We start from the raw sequence: 16,374 nt of genomic DNA on the forward strand, positions 1-16,374 counted from the left end.
TTTACTTATTTACTACAGGGTATTTGCTCATGCAGGCGAATACTACTGAGAAGATGCTCAAAATTCATTAAAGCACTACTCCAGAGGTTTATTTTTCCATTGCAGAGCTGGAGTGGTGCTACTAATCTAAATTCCTTGTATTATACTTACCAGCCGCAATCTTCAGTTCTTTCCAGCGCCGCTCCATCCTGTGCCACCATCTTGTGACTTAACGGAAGTCAGAAGTAACAAGCTCTCAATGTAAGTCTATGACAGCTTCGTTCTGGACTCTCGCTGGCTCCCATAGACTTACACTGACTTGTAACTTTCAGATCGCTCAGCAAACACTGGAGCTACCGACCGGTATGGCGCTGATGAAAGATGAAAATGGCAGCTGGTAAGTATAAGTATAAGACTAGGGACAGGGAACTTAGATTATTAGCACCACTCCAGCTCTACATTAAAAAAAAATTGCTGGAGTGGTGTTTTAAATGATGTGTGCCTCTTAATGAATTTGGCACATCATACTCCAGCGAGCCCTTCAACTGGCATGCACAATCTCACTCTTGATGAGAAAAGGCCGTAGATTTAAAAACAAATGCTCTGATATAACAGAGAATTATAGAGTGATGAAAAACCTCATTTGTCACGTTTTTGGGACCATTGACATAACTATCCATTATTAATAAAGTGGATGTTTGATGAAGGATTACGTAGGCCTTCTCAAAACAAATGAAGAGACTGATAATCACTAGGCGGAAACAGCTGAGCTGTGCATACAATGCGTGCACAAAATTAATGTCAGCCTCATCTGAATTGAATAAGCTATTCTTATCCAGGCGTCCGTGAAAAGTCTTGTAGAAGGTGCGGAAAATGTTCTCCTTCCAATAGTCTTAAGGTAATAGCAATTTTTGTTAAATTGCTGCAGAGCATTCCTGTACATCCACATAGCAGATTGCCTATAATATATGAATTCCACTAATCACAACACGTCGTAAAGCAAGTGTGACGGTCAAAATACACGTTTTAATGAGCATTTATTTTTAGATGATCATCTCTTTTAATGTTAAACTCCTATAATCGTAAATGATATTGCACTTTAAATATATGATTATTCTTGTATGTTAATCGTATAGCACCCGGTAAGATCAAAGGTACATTAATATAAGAAGAACAATACTTAGAATAATGGTAGGCATGCACTCTGTTTTATTCACATTGCTAGTCAGAGAGATACATTGTAACCTTTCATTTTTAGGAGTACCCATCACAGAAGAAAGCAATATCATATCATTACAGTTCTCATTTCTAGAGTTAATATGGTTGTCCTGTTCTAAATAAAGTTTATTTACCAGTTTTGAGGCAGGGTATTTAGGAGCTGGAGGACCAGAAATAGTTAAGCATTTTTAAACATTTTTTCTTTTTTTTGTTGGACTAGCAACATGAAATGTTGCACTTTTTAGTGACCGATGCAATGCTTGATGATTTTTCATTTTATACACAATTTTTGCTTTTTTTAATTTAAGTTTTTTTTTCTATTTCTAGTTTTATAGTGTTACCCTAAAATGGACATTGTATTTGAGTTCACCACTGTATACTGATGATCTTTTTGATATCATACATGTCTATTTTAGAGTAGATGTGTCAAGGCAAGAATTGCAAAATGACTATTGGGAGTGAGGAGCTAGTGCTTCTTGAGGGGTATTTTTAGGGATAGTCTTGTTTTTTTCATCAGGGGTCATAAAAAATCATTTGGAAAAAGATGTGTATATACAGTGGAGAAAATAAGTATTTGATACACTGATGATTTTGCAGGTTTTCCCACCTACAAAGAGTGGAGAGGTCTGTAATTTTTATTGTAGGTATACTTCACTTGTGAGAGACAGAATCTAAAAATAAATACCAGAAAATCACATTGTATGATTTTTAAATAATTACATTTCATTTTATTGTATAAAATAAGTATTTGATCATCTACCAGCCAGCAAGAATTGTGGCTCTCACAGACCTGTTAGTTTTTCTTTAAGAAGCCCTAATACTCTGCACTCATTACCTGTATTAACTGCACCTGCTTGAACTCATTACCTGTATAACAGATACCTGTCCACACAATCAATCACACTCCAACCTCTCCACCATGGCCAAGACCAAAGAGCTGTCTAAAGACGCCAGAGGCAAAATTGTAGACCTGAACAAGGCAGGGATGGGCTACAGGACAATAGGCAAGCAGCTTGGTGAGAAGGCAACAACTGTTGGCACAATTATCAGAAAGTGGAAGAAACACAGAGGAAGCATGGGACAAGGTCATGTGGTCAGATGAGACCAAAATATAACTTTTTGGCATCAACTCCACTCGCCGTGTTTGGAGGAAGAAGAAGGATGAGTACAACCCAAAGAACAACGTCCCAACCGTGAAGCATGGTGGGGAAAACATCATACTTTGGGGGTGCTTTTCTGCAAAGTGGATAGGGCAACTCTCACCTTATTGAAAGGAGGATGGATGGGGTGGTGTATCGCAAGATTTTGGCCAACAACCTCCTTCCCTCAGTAAAATCATTGAAGATGGGTCCTGGTTGAGTCTTGCAGCATGACAATGACCTGAAATACACAGCCAGGGCAACTAAGGAGTGGTTCTGTAAGAAGCATTTCAAGGTCCTAGAGCGTCCGGGCCAGTCTCCAAACCCCAACCCAATCTAAAATCTTTGGAGGGAGCTGAAACTCAATGTTATCCAGCAACAGCCCTGTAACCTGAAAGATCTGGAGAAAATTTGTATGGAGTAATGGGCCAAAATACCTGCTGCAGTGTGTGCAAATTTGGTAAAAAACTACAGGAAATGTCTGACCTTTATAATTGCAAACAAAGGTTTTTCTATTGTATCAAATATTTACTTCATGCAATAAAAAGCAAATTAATAATGTAAAAATCATACAATGTGATTTTCTGGATTTTCTTTAGGTTCTGTCTCTCACAGGTGAAGTGTACCTAGGATAAAAATTACAGCTCTCTCCATTCTTAGTAGGTGGGAAAACTTGCAAAATCGTCATACCAAATATTTATTTTCCCCACTGTGTATATCTATTTACAGTCCGGGTTTACTTATCTCTAATAGTGAGGAAAAAAAGTTTTTTCCCTCACTATTAGAGATAAGTGAACCCGGACTGTAAGGTTAAAAGATCATACCAGACACCTAGTGTGAACTCCTAACACGGACTTCTCCTGGAAGTCTGTTTTACAGTGTGAGAGGGGAGAGAGAGAGATTTCCTCCAAAGTTCAGATTCTGGTTCAAGTTCGGGTAGACTTCTGGTACCCGAACCGAGCTTTGGACTAAAGTTCGGTCGAACCCGAACTTCCATGGGTCCGCTCATCTATAACCACTATACTTTTCAGTCTTGTTATGGTGACTATTGACATTGTTGGTTCTCCCCTCCTCCTACCAGCATCCCAATGATCACTTGACCACCAGGACCAATAGTGGCAAAGAAAAATAAAGAAAAAAGGGCAGCTTCTTTCTACAGTCAGTGTTTGACTATGTTTAATGGGATAGACGTAAAGAGGTTGTCCTGGCTTGGGACAAAAGTCTGAAGTCCTGTTCTGATGTAGTGTGCACGCTGTTATTGTTTATGACAATTTCGCACACGTGCACTTACGGTCCAACTAGATGTATCTGGCTTCTTTCAATTCACTATGGAGAGAAGCTGAGAGTGACTAGCTAGCTCGTGACCACAAATATGCAAATCACATGCATGTGGTTACTTGACCACCCACAGTATTGGGGAATCATGACAGCATGCTTATTACTAGTCGGCACTTGCATAAAGTGACTGCAGGCTTTTGTCCCAAACCTGGACAAACTCTTTAAAGCAAGTATTATAGAGAGGAAGTGTCTTGTGTGGACAAACACCACAATCAGTATTGTCATATTTCCCATGGACGTAATCAGTGTACAGTGTATCACAATGTAAAATAATTAATTTAAATAAGCTTTATTTACAATAAATTAGGCAACCAACTTAATGGGAACCAGTCACATTTAGCGTGCAATGTGATCTGCCAGTGGCATGTTAAGGAGGAGAAGCTATCTCAATTGATATATTTAAATACCGGCTTATTCTTTCATTGGGAGTCAAGTGAGCTGTCTTACCTACTACAGCTGTCTCAGTATGTATGCTTATAAAGGGATGGATGTCAATCACTGATATGACCGCCCATTGCACTCTTAAGCCAGAATGAGCAAGAATTTAAATGAGTAAATTACAATTTATCTAAAATATTTTTTCACAAAACTATATATTAATCTGTTCACCTTCTCCTACTTTCTAACATGTTGCCCAAGTAGGTTTAAAGTGACCAGTTCCCTTCAAGTCACTGGAAGCTCCCAACTTAAAGACCTGTTAGCTCCACTTTGGCCCGTCAAACAGTCCCAAGTGGACTGCATGCAAAATACTTTTTGCATCTCCTTAAAAAGATGACTTCTTTCATTACAATCCTCTGAGTATTGTGACTTCTTAAAATTAGCTTAATGAATAGACTTCTGCTCTTTCATTATAGTTCATTAGGCATCCCTATTATTCATTCAAAGTGCCCCAATTCACTTTCCCTTCCATTTACTGGAACAGAATAAGAAAGCAGCTCAGATGATGTGAGTGAACGAGCTATTTGTATTGGCTTGTTATTACATCAGAAACACAATGACTTTATTGTAATAACGAATGTTTCCATAGATCCAAGTAATCTACCAGTGTGCAGCGGAAGAACATGATATCAAACACTACTATGTCAATGGTCTAAGAACACACAACCAAAACCTCCTCTGCTTTACTCATGGTAAGCCCCGTCATAAACCAATGAATAAATTATCATGTAAGAAACATACATTGCCTTCAAGTTGGACCCAGCAGTCTTTGTGTAGCGTTAATTTATACTTGTCAAAATACTCATCATAAACACTACAATTAAAATATTCAGAATACGTGGAAATTATTTATCAAAATATACCCATGGAAGCCCAAACCAGTTATCCCACCACTATTTCTACACCAAGTCCAGAACGACTCAGCGAAACTGATCAGACTAGCGAGCATGTACACATAGCATGATCTCTTACAGTCCATGCACAAAAAGCAGATGATCTAAGTATATAATACATATATCATTTTTTGAGGGTCATTCTTCCTAGAGAGGAAGGGAATACCTGTGCCTACGTTAAGAGGATAACACTTAGATATATTGTACACAAACAAATATAATAAAAGGCCATGCATGCCAGTGCTAGATGCAATTTTGGAGGGAGATGCAGGCAGTGTTAAGTCCATTCCAAGTGGGGGTTGTGCAAACTAAATGAGACATTTGCTTCTTGTATATCCAGAATCCAGTTTTACTTCAAGCATGAGCACTTGTCCAAAATGCAGACTCTCAGGGGTCCATCTTATAGGCTCACAATCGGGTTCCAACATCTGAATTACATTACCGTGTGCCATTTCAAAGTGACCTCATTGCAGACAGTAAAGCAACGACTTGGCTCTTCATTAGGTGGCCTTGAGACACCAAACAACCCAAAGGTAAAACGCACAAATTGCTCATGTGCTCTTTCATATCTTCTAATTATAGTTGAATACCAGATCAGTGTCAGGTCCCGGAAGGAATGGATTCACTATTGCATCCTGGCCCCCTCACACGGCACGTCACAACACTGAGTGCTTTTCCAAGATGCAGAATGGGACGAAGGAGAGGATGGGGTTAGGGCATAAACTGCCAAGAAAGCCAATATCAAGGAGGATACCATGCCGACCAAAGCATTAGGGCTTGGAGAAAAAGCCTTCTGCTCCTTGTGGTACATATCAAGTGGTCACACCAGGGATATGGGAACTGGACTATGAGGATTAGTATGGACAAACTCTGGATTGATGAATGTGAAGCCAGCAAATTCACTCTGGTCGATCCCAGCTAAGACCAACTGGTCTGGAGGTGTAAGGACTGGAGCTGCTCGAGTGAAGAATTTGTCAAAATTTTCACCACTCTTTCCACACTGTAAGAAACAAGAAAGAAGGAAATTAAATCCACAGTATTATAGATGTTAATTTACTATTTAAATGAATGAGTCACTTTGCAAACAAACTTGGCATATGTTTCGAATGGGATAGATAATAAATGTATAATTGCAGGGGGTCCAACTGCTGGTGACTGAAGTGATACTGAAAACAGGGACCATAAAGTCCCCTGTGCAGATTAAAACTGGTGGTCATTTATGTGTACTACCACTCCATTTACACTGGAAAATTTGGAACTTCCATTTTTGGTATTTTTGTGTCTCAAGTTGTGGGACCCCCAGCGATTAGACATTATGATCCCAATATCCCCAGTGTAAATGGGGTGGTAGTACACACGAATGACCACCAGTTTTAATCCATATTGTGGACTTTAGAACCCCTGTTCTTTGGATCACTTTGACTCCAGCAGTTGTACCCCAGCGATCATAAATTGGGGTCCCGAAGTCCCCAGAGTAAATACAGTGGTAGTACACATGCCTAACCAACTGATAAATGTATTTGGGGTGCAATACCTGCAACATTAAAAGGTATGAAATGCACTCATAAGTTGTGCTTGTAAACAATCATATAGCGCTTACATATGTAATGTGTTACATGTACAGTACCTCTATTATTGTGCTGCATCATTACATTTTTATCATTTCATATTGCTTGTTACAGATCGGGAGGATGGAAGCAGAACTTGAGAAGACAACTTAAGGATATTTTGTTATTTTAAATGAATGCATATGTTAAGACAGTTTAGAAAACAGCAAATTTCTTCAAATATAAACTGTACATTTTTATAAAAATTGCAAATATGTACTTTTACTTAGCAGTAAGTTATTCAGGGACCCCCTTATGTAACATGTATACATTGTAATATTAGCTAATGACTAACAGATCAATAACACAAATATTATTTTATTCACAGACAACATGACACTTAACATCATTTTCATCAGCAATTCCTTGCCTCATACAGATAATATCACACTACTGTAATGTAATGAAACCCCTGGCAAAAATTATGGAATCTACCCACTAAGGGTTGAAATGTACAGGAACAATTCCTGTCGAACAAGGGTCAATCAATGATGTAACAAATCGCTCAAAGGGTTTGTCCACTACTCGGACAAACCCTTCTGAATCACTATGTTACCTTCCTCCCGTAACATAATAACACTTATACTCCCCTCTGCTGCTGTGCCATTCCTGCCTCTCCCGGGGCTCACATGACATTGTTGTGTCATAAGATCCCTGTGACCAATCAGCGCTGGCTTCACTCTAGTCTCAAGTAACAGCATATTTTTTTCCAGAACAAGTAAAGGAAAAATTATAGAATAGTCAAAGGAATAAATCAATAAACTAGAGATGAACAAATCGATCCATAGAAATTTAATTCTGGTCAATTCAAAATTTTGGGATTTGATCCACATAAATCGAACAAAATGGCCATCAACATCCTCGTGCCACCTCTGCTGCTGCAGCAGCTCTGGAGTCCTCCACTCCAGTTTTTAGTTATTCTGAGGTGAGTGATTGGCTTCACATAGTCAAATGGACGGAAAATGCACAACACTGACATCAATGACATGCATTGTGACTGCATGAGGAAGGACCGGCGTGGAAGACATGGGAGCTACAGCATTGACCGAAGTGACATAAGGATAGGTGATGAACTAGGACAGGTGAGTATAATTTATTTTTCTATTTTTTAACACTCCCCTCCGCTCTGATTATTATATTTTGAGGTCTGGAGACACTTCAGAGCATAATAAATGTATTTTCATGGCTTTAAATGTGGACTAATTTTCTTAAAATGGAAGTGAATTTGTTGGACAAAACAAGCGAATCGGCCCAAAATGAAATTTGAAAGATCACTTATCTTTAATCATTACTTTGTTGCTCCTTTTTGGATATTTTTGAAGGCCTGAATTCTTGAAGGTAATGGATTGACTAATGAAAACAAGGAGGGCCTGGAAACCTTTTTTGAAAAATATAATATTACGGGTTTTGGGCAGTAGATTCTGTGATAGGGCGTTGATGCAAGGAACTAGTCAGATTGCTGTATGTTGAGTTGGGAAGGCATTTTTCCCTTAATATACGTAGGGCAATTAGTATCTGCCTCATGGGGTTTTCTCCTTGTGGACTTATGTCTACCTTCAGCCTTAAAAAATTATGAGACTGTGATATTCTATGTCTGACTGGTTTTAATTTCCTGGAAGAGTACAGTGCTGCTCACCATTACTGGCAGCCCTTCATTTTTTTCATACACTGTACAATATCTTCATAAATAAATGGAAATGAAGCAAAGTTATATCCTTAGGATTTTTTAATTTGTTGTCCAAAGTAATACAGCAATAAAACATTGTTTGTCAACTTCCATGTTGCAATTTCAAAGAAAAAACAGAATAAACAGCATGTGCAGCAATAAAAGCACCCCTAATTAATACTTGGTTGCTCACTCTTTGGCATTGCTGACAGCCTCCAAACGTTTCTTGTAGCCATCTATAAGCTTCTTGCACTTCTCAGCTGGAATTTTTTTCTCCCACTCTTCCTTTACAGTTTGTTCAAGCTCTTGAATATTTGCAGGGTTCTTTTTCCCAATGGCAGATTTCAGCTCACCCCAAAGATGTTCAATGGGATTAAGGTCAGGACTCATTGCTGGTCATTTTAAAACAGTCCATTTTTTCCTTTTCCACCATTCCTGTGTATTTTTGGATGTGTGTTTGGGTCATTGTCTTGCTGGAGGATCCATGATTTTCGACTCAAACCAAGTTTTCTTACACTGGGTAGGACATGTCACTCTAAAATCTCCTGATAATTCTCCGACTTCATGATTCCTGTGATACGATCAATGCCTCCAGTACCGGATTCAGAAAAGCAACCGCACAGCATTATGTGTTATATTATTATTAGTGTTATTATTACTCCACCATGCTTAACTGTTTAGTGTGCGGCATATGGTACTTGTTGAAACCATGATCCCTGACTGTTCCATGTTGGCCTTCAGGTCTTGGGATGTTTGAAGTGGTGTTTTTTCCACCATTCGCACCAATCTTCGAAGACATCTCTTGTGAATTTTTCTCTTTCCCCCACATCCAGGGAGGTTCTTCACGGTTCCATGCTTGGCAAACTTCTTAATAACATTGCGCACTGTTGAAACTGTGATACCAAGGTTTTTGGAAGTGGCCTTATACTCTTTGGAACCTAGTGTTTGCTAATAATAGCAGTTCTTATATCCTCAGACAGCTCCTTTGTCTTCACCATTGTGACAAAGGAACAGGGCCTAACATGTGGCTTTTTAAAACATTCAAGTCAATATTCATTAGCTAATTCATGTCACATGGGCACTGACAACTAATCACAGAAGAATCTCTTTTGTGATTTACCACAGATGAGTCAAAATGTGTTTCCATACTAAATTCATGTAAAGGGTGCCAATGACACAGCAAGCTTTAGGTTTTTCTATATTTCCCTCCCATTGTTTTTGGTTTTAAATGATTGTTTATCATTTGCTCTTTTGTATTTAACACGAGTGCTCTATACAAAAATTACTGTTTCACTTAATTCATTTTTTTCAGGAGATATTCCACATTATGGACTTAAACTTCATGGGTGCCAATAACCATGAGCAGGACTATAGTTGACAAATCAGCTTTGCAGGATCCAACATTTTTCATTTCAAGCACAAATGTTCAATCGGATGGGAATATTTACTAGCCATGTTAATATACTTTGCCTGAAAAAATCTTGAATCCTGTTTCTCTGTAGAAAGATGCATTATCATCCTATAAAATGACGTTGTCATCACTATACCTTTTTTCTATCCATAGAATGAGAAAAGTTTCCAAAATGTTTGTCAACACCTGTGAGTTGACTGTTAACTAGAGATGAGCGTTGTTCTACTCGAACTGTTCGCCAATCTCAAATTCGAGCTGTTTTGGGCGGTGTTCGAGCCGGTCGGCGAACACGAACAATTTGAGAAAAATTCGGCTGTTCGAGGTTATGTTCGATAACTGTTCGTGCACCAAAATCATAACTGGATTTTTTCTCAGTAATGATGAAAATTAATGTTAATACGCAGTTTGAGTGTACAGCGGGGCGGGGGGAGGGGCAGGGGATGGATCTCTGCAGGAACAATGAAGATCTCCATTTTTTTTTCTCTTTCCCGCATTTGCAGTGGGGAGGTGCAATCTGTCAGCCTATCAGCAGCGCACACACGGAGCGAAGTGCTTTTTTTCACACAAGCAAGGGCATGTGTGATTGGCAGTGTATGTCACATGTCCTTGCCCTATAAGACCAATCCATTTTCCCCGTCGCCACCATTTTCTCACTGCTGCAGCTGCGTGTTAGAAGGCACCGCTGTTGCTGTGTGCGCTATACCTTGTTAATTTCAAGCCAATTTTCGCACAAATATACAGATAGCTTGGGAGTAGGGAATAGTTGTGATTGCAGTCCTTTTAAGGACTAGGTTACAGCATTTCCTACGACTTTTATCAAGCAGGTCTGTGCTCTTAAATAGATAGATTGTGGGAGTAAAGACTAATTGTAATTGGAGTCCTTTTCAGGACTAGGTTACATCAGTTCCTATCAGTTTTTGCCAGGCAGGTCTGTGCCAGTGCTGTGCAAGTTTTTTTCACAGCATTTGGCTGAATATAGCAAAGCTAATCCTTTTTGGCCTATTGCAGAGTGTGTTAGTCAGTGGAGTAGCCTATCTGTGTTGCAAGATATACCACCTGTGTATAGAATACCAATTTTTTTACTGCACCTAGTGAAGTAAAATCTTTTCGGCATAGCATCATTCTATTAGTCCATCTATACTGACCTCCATCAGGTTGCAAATTAAAAATAATTTTTTTCTGCATCTAGCTCTGAAAAAATATTTGGGCTTCTAGCAGTGTGTGGGACTTGGTCTATTAGTCAATCTATACTGACCTCCATCAGGTTGCAAATTAAAAATAATTTTTCTCTTCATTTATCTCTGAAAAAATATTTGGGCTTCTAGCAGCGTGTGGGACTATTAGTCCATCTATACTGACCTCCATCAGGTTGCAAATTAAAAATAATTTTTTTCTGCATCTAGCTCTGAAAAAAATATTTGGGCTTCTAGCAGTGTGTGGGACTTGGTCTATTAGTCCATCTATACTGACCTCCATCAGGTTGCAAATTAAAAATAATTTTTTTCTGCATCTAGCTCTGAAAAAATATTTGGGCTTCTAGCAGTGTGTGGGACTTGGTCTATTAGTCCATCTATACTGACCTCCATCAGGTTGCAAATTGAATAAAAAAATTTTCTGCATTAAGCTCTGAAAAAATATTTGGGCTTCTAGCGGTGTGTGGGACTTGGTCTATTAGTCCATCTATACTGACCTCCATCAGGTTGCAAATTAAAAATAATTTTTTTCTGCATCTAGCTCTGAAAAAATATTTGGGCTTCTAGCAGTGTGTGGGACTTGGTCTATTAGTCCATCTATACTGACCTCCATCAGGTTGCAAATTAAAAATAATTTTTTTCTTCATTTATCTCTGAAAAAATATTTGGGATTCTAGCAGCGTGTGGGACTTGTTCTATTAGTCCATCTATACTGACCTCCATGAGGTTGCAAATTAAAAATAATTTTTTTCTGCATCTAGCTCTGAAAAAATATTTGGGCTTCTAGCAGTGTGTGGGACTTGGTCTATTAGTCCATCTATACTGACCTCCATCAGGTTGCAAATTAAAAATAATTTTTTTCTTCATTTAGCTCTGAAAAAATATTTGGGCTTCTAGCAGTGTGTGGGACTTGTTCTATTAGTCCTTCTATACTGACCTCCAGCAGGTTGCAAATTGAATATAATTTTTTTCTGCATCTAGCTCTGAAAAAATATTTGGGCTTCTAGCGGTGTGTGGGACTTGGTCTATTAGTCCATCTATACTGACCTCCATCAGGTTGCAAATTAAAAATAATTTTTTTCTGCATCTAGCTCTGAAAAAATATTTGGGCTTCTAGCAGTGTGTGGGACTTGGTCTATTAGTCCATCTATACTGACCTCCATCAGGTTGCAAATTGAATAAAAACATTTTCTGCATCTAACCCAGCCAATAGTTTTGTCCTAATACCACAGTTTGGCCACTCAGCTCTGCTCGGTTACCATCCATTGTTTTTTTGTGCAAACAACTCCAGAGTTGTGAATTAGTTAACCACCAAAATGAGTGGAAAAAGGCCTGCTGCTGGTGGAAAGGGGAATAGGCGTGTTGGGAAGGGGAAAAAAGGTTGTGTCCGTGGGGTAGGTGCAGAAGAAAGACCATCTTCCAGCCAAACTAAAATGTCTACTTCTTTTAGCGGACAATGTGATAAGATCCCTTTCTTACGGCCACGCCAATCGCTACAAATTCCAGATGAGGCACAAAAACAGCAGGTGCTTCAACGGATATCAAGTGCTCCTTTAAGTGGGCTCTCCTCCACATCAACTTCAACATCACAAATACTCCAGTCCTCAAAGGTGTCACCCAAATCGCACTTGCTTCCTCACAGCTCCCAAATCTCCAGCTGCCCGTCTGAGTATGAGGTAGAACAGATGGTTGAGTCTGCAGAGCTGTTTACTCATACTATAGCCTGGGAATCAGAGGTCGACTCCAGCGCTTCTGTGAATCCAGACGAGGAAATGATCTGCACTGATGCCCAGAATCTTTATGAGTCGGATCCAGGACCAGACGCAGAAGGTTCTGACCATAATGTAGACCCTCATTCCCAAACTGTAACTCCTGTTGGTGGAGACAATGAGGAAGACGATGATAAGACTCAAATACCTGATTGGAGCGACAACTTTAGTTTTTTGTCAGGGCAGGAACAGGTTGGCTCTGAGGACGACGGGTGTGATAACGCACAGGGTGATGATGATGAGGTCGGAGATCCCACTTACTGTCAACCCACAGTCAGCCAAGAGATGAGGTCAGCAGAGGAGGTGGAGGAAGATGCTAGTGACGACGAGGTCAGGTTGCGCCTTCCTGGACAGAGACGTAGTACTGGAAGCACGTCAACAACTGCATCCTCAAACACAACTCTGCCTCTCACCACAAGTCGTGGTGGCTCTTCAGGTCGCATGGGTGCTAAGCCTTGCATAGCCTGGGCATTTTTTCAGATCGATAAAGATGACCCAACTCGTGTTATCTGTAACATTTGTCAGCAAAAGCTAAGTAGAGGCCAAAAAATACATAGTTTGAGTACTTCATGCATGAACCGGCACATGGACATGAAGCATAAGTTGTAGTGGGAAGCTCAGTGTGCTACAATGCGGCCTAGCCGGCCGGGCCAACCACCGTCTGCCATATCTTGTGCATCCGCGGCCTCTTCATCCTCTGTGACTGGGGGGACCGCAGTCACACCTGTTTTGGGGCGCAGACCTGCCACCTCTTTACCCGCAACAGCCAGCGTGATTGGCAGGTCATCATTTTCTTTGGAGGTGGTAACACCAGCTGGTCTTGAGCGCTGTCCGACATCGATAGCACCACCTTTGGATCAAGGCAACCTAACATGTCCGCCTGCATCTTCCTCACAGACCGGCAGTTTGCCGGGGACACCCTTATCAACCCCGTCTAAGCACAATAGCCAGCCCTCGGTCCCTCAGATGTGGACAAGTAAAAGACCATTTCCTCCTAGCCATGAGAAAGCTAAGAGGTTGAATTTCACCATCTGCAAGCTCTTGGCTACAGAAATGCTGCCTTTCCGCCTGGTGGACACAGAGGATTTTCGAGATCTTATGTCCGTCGCAGTGCCCCAGTACCAGATGCCCAGTCGGCACTACTTCTCAAAGAAAGGTGTGCCTGCGCTCCACCAGCATGTCGCACACAACATCACCGGTTCTTTGAGAAACTCTGTGTGTGACAGGGTGCATTTCACCACAGACACTTGGACGAGTAGGCATGGACAGGGGCGTTACATGTCGCTGACTGGGCACTGGGTAACTATGGTGACAGCAGGACAAGGGGCTGCTGTCCAAGTCTTGCCGTCCCAACGAGTTGTGCGTCAATCCTCTTTATGTCAAAGTTCCTCCACTGCTTCTGCCTCCTCAACCTCCTCTCGGTCTTCCACCTGCACCCAAAGCCTGTCTGGTCATGCCACAAGCTTTCTAACTGCGCAGAAGGGATCCTGCACACCTCCTTACTATGCTGGCAGTAGGGCTCAACGTCATCAGGCGGTTTTTACATTGAAATGTCTGGGAAATGTGAGTCACACAGCTGAGGAGTTGTGGTCAGCTCTGGAGAACCAATTTCATGAATGGTTGTCTCCACTGGACCTGAAACCAGGGAAGGCCGTGTGCGACAATGCTGCAAACCTGGGTGCGGCCCTTCGCCGGGGCAATGTCACACACGTGCCTTGTATGGCTCACGTGTTGAACCTGGTTGTCCAGCAATTTTTAGCCCACTATCCCAGACTAGATGGCCTTCTGCAGAGGGCACGGTCGCTGTGTGCTCACTTCCGCCGTTCGCATCCCGCAGCTCAGCGACTTACATCTCTACAGAAGTCGTTGGGCCTGCCACTTCACCGGCTAAAATGCGATGTGCCTACCCGGTGGAATTCAACTCTGCACATGTTGCAGCGACTGTGGCAGCACCGACAAGCCCTGGTGCAATACGTTCTGACGTATAGCCTGGGCCAACGAGATTCAGAGGTGGGGCAAATCACGCTGGAGGAGTGGTCTCAGATCAGGGACCTATGCACCCTTCTGCACAGTTTTGAAATGGCGACGAAGATGTTTAGTGCTGACGATGCCATTATCAGCATGACTATTCCGGTGATTTACATGCTGGAGCACATGTTAAACAGAATTCGGAGTCAGGTGGTGGCACAAGAGGAGGTGGAGGAAGTAGAGGAGGAGGAGTTGTATGCGGAAGGGCTAACATCTGCAAGGTCCAGACGGTCGGCAGCACCAAGGTGGCAGGCATGTGAGGGTGGGGGAGATGATTTTACCAGGGCGCATGGTAGCAGCCAAACTAGTGAGGAAGGTGCAGGAGACCAGGAAGAAGTGGAGGACGAACTGATGGAAGACTCATCAGATGAGGGAGACCTTGATCACATTTCTGTTGTGCGAGGTTGGGGGGAGAGGACAGAGAAAGGAAGCATGATTGTTACCTCGCCACCAACACAACAGGGACTTGGTGCTCCTGGATGCGCAACACACATGAGTGCCTTCTTGCTGCACTACCTGCAACATGACCCTCGAATTGTGAGAATTAGAAATAATCCTGACTACTGGGTTGCCACACTGTTAGATCCCCGGTACAAAAGTAAATTTGCAGAAATTATTCCTGCCATAGAAAGGGATGCACGCATGCAGGAGTATCAGCAGAGACTGTTGCAGAATCTTACATGTGCTTTTCCACAAAATACCAGTGGTGCACGTAGTGAATCTCACAGTTCCAACTTGCCAACCGTGGGACCGTCAAGTGTTCAGCACTCAAACCGTAACAGAACCACAGTATCTGCTGGTAACATCAATTTTGCGGAATCATTTCACCACTTTTTTAGCCCATCCTTTGCAAGGCCACAGGAGACAAGAAGTCTGACACATAGTCAACGCCTAGAGACGATGGTACAGGAGTATCTCCAAGTAAACATTGAAGCCACGACTGTGTCACTGGACCCTTGCTCTTTTTGGGCTTCCAATCTGGATAAATGGCCGGAGCTAGCCACTTACGCCTTGGAGATCTTGTCATGCCCCGCAGCCAGCGTTCTGTCTGAACGTGTGTTCAGCGCTGCTGGTGGTGTGCTGACAGATAAGCGCACGCGGCTCTCCACTGATAATGTAGACAGACTCACGTTCATAAAGATGAACAAATCATGGATCCGAAACGACTTTTCTACCCCTGTGTCATCCTGGGGAGAGTAAAAGCTTGATGATTGGTTAAAATCACCCTACCAACCGTTTTAAGCTTTCAAATTACTAATCATGTTTATCTGTATCTTGACTGGAAAATAATTTGGGCTTTGTAGCAGTGTGCAGCACTGATCCTATTAGGCCATCTATAATAAGCTTCACCAGATTTAAAATTAAAAATAATTTTTAGCTGCATCTAGCCCGGAAAATAATTTTGGGGCTCCGAGATGCGCAAGACACATAAGTGCCTTCTTGCTGCACTACCTGCAGCATGACCCTCATATTGTCAGAATTCGAAGTAATCATGACTACTGGGTTGCCACACTCTTAGATCCCCCAAACTTTTCGATCAACCTTTTCATTTTAATAAAGACCAAAAAAATGGTCATTTTTGAAATTATAAGCATTAGCAGGTTGTTAGAAACTGAAATCAAACAGTTTTCAACTCAAAACTTTATTCTAGGTGATGTTACATTTTCACATAGGACCCCTTGTTCGAAAGGAGCT

The 16,374-nt window shown here is 41.4% G+C and overlaps 1 protein-coding gene across 2 annotated transcripts in view; it reads right to left on the minus strand.

Annotated features, from left to right (window-relative positions):
• Positions 1-985: 985 nt before the first annotated feature.
• The window catches only part of PRKCG (protein kinase C gamma), an 881,135-nt gene continuing 865,746 nt past the window's right edge, over positions 986-16,374 (minus strand). For both annotated transcript variants that reach the window (XM_073656297.1, XM_073656296.1), the window contains one exon: positions 986-6,005. In XM_073656297.1, coding sequence (XP_073512398.1) covers positions 5,826-6,005 — 180 coding nt within the window. In that variant the 3' untranslated portion in view covers positions 986-5,825. The remainder of the gene's footprint in view (positions 6,006-16,374) is intronic.

This window comes from Phyllobates terribilis, unplaced genomic scaffold (assembly GCF_046119375.1).
Source record: "Phyllobates terribilis strain yellow unplaced genomic scaffold, ASM4611937v1 Scaffold_12__6_contigs__length_324123572, whole genome shotgun sequence".
In the NCBI taxonomy this organism is placed as follows: domain Eukaryota; kingdom Metazoa; phylum Chordata; class Amphibia; order Anura; family Dendrobatidae; genus Phyllobates; species Phyllobates terribilis.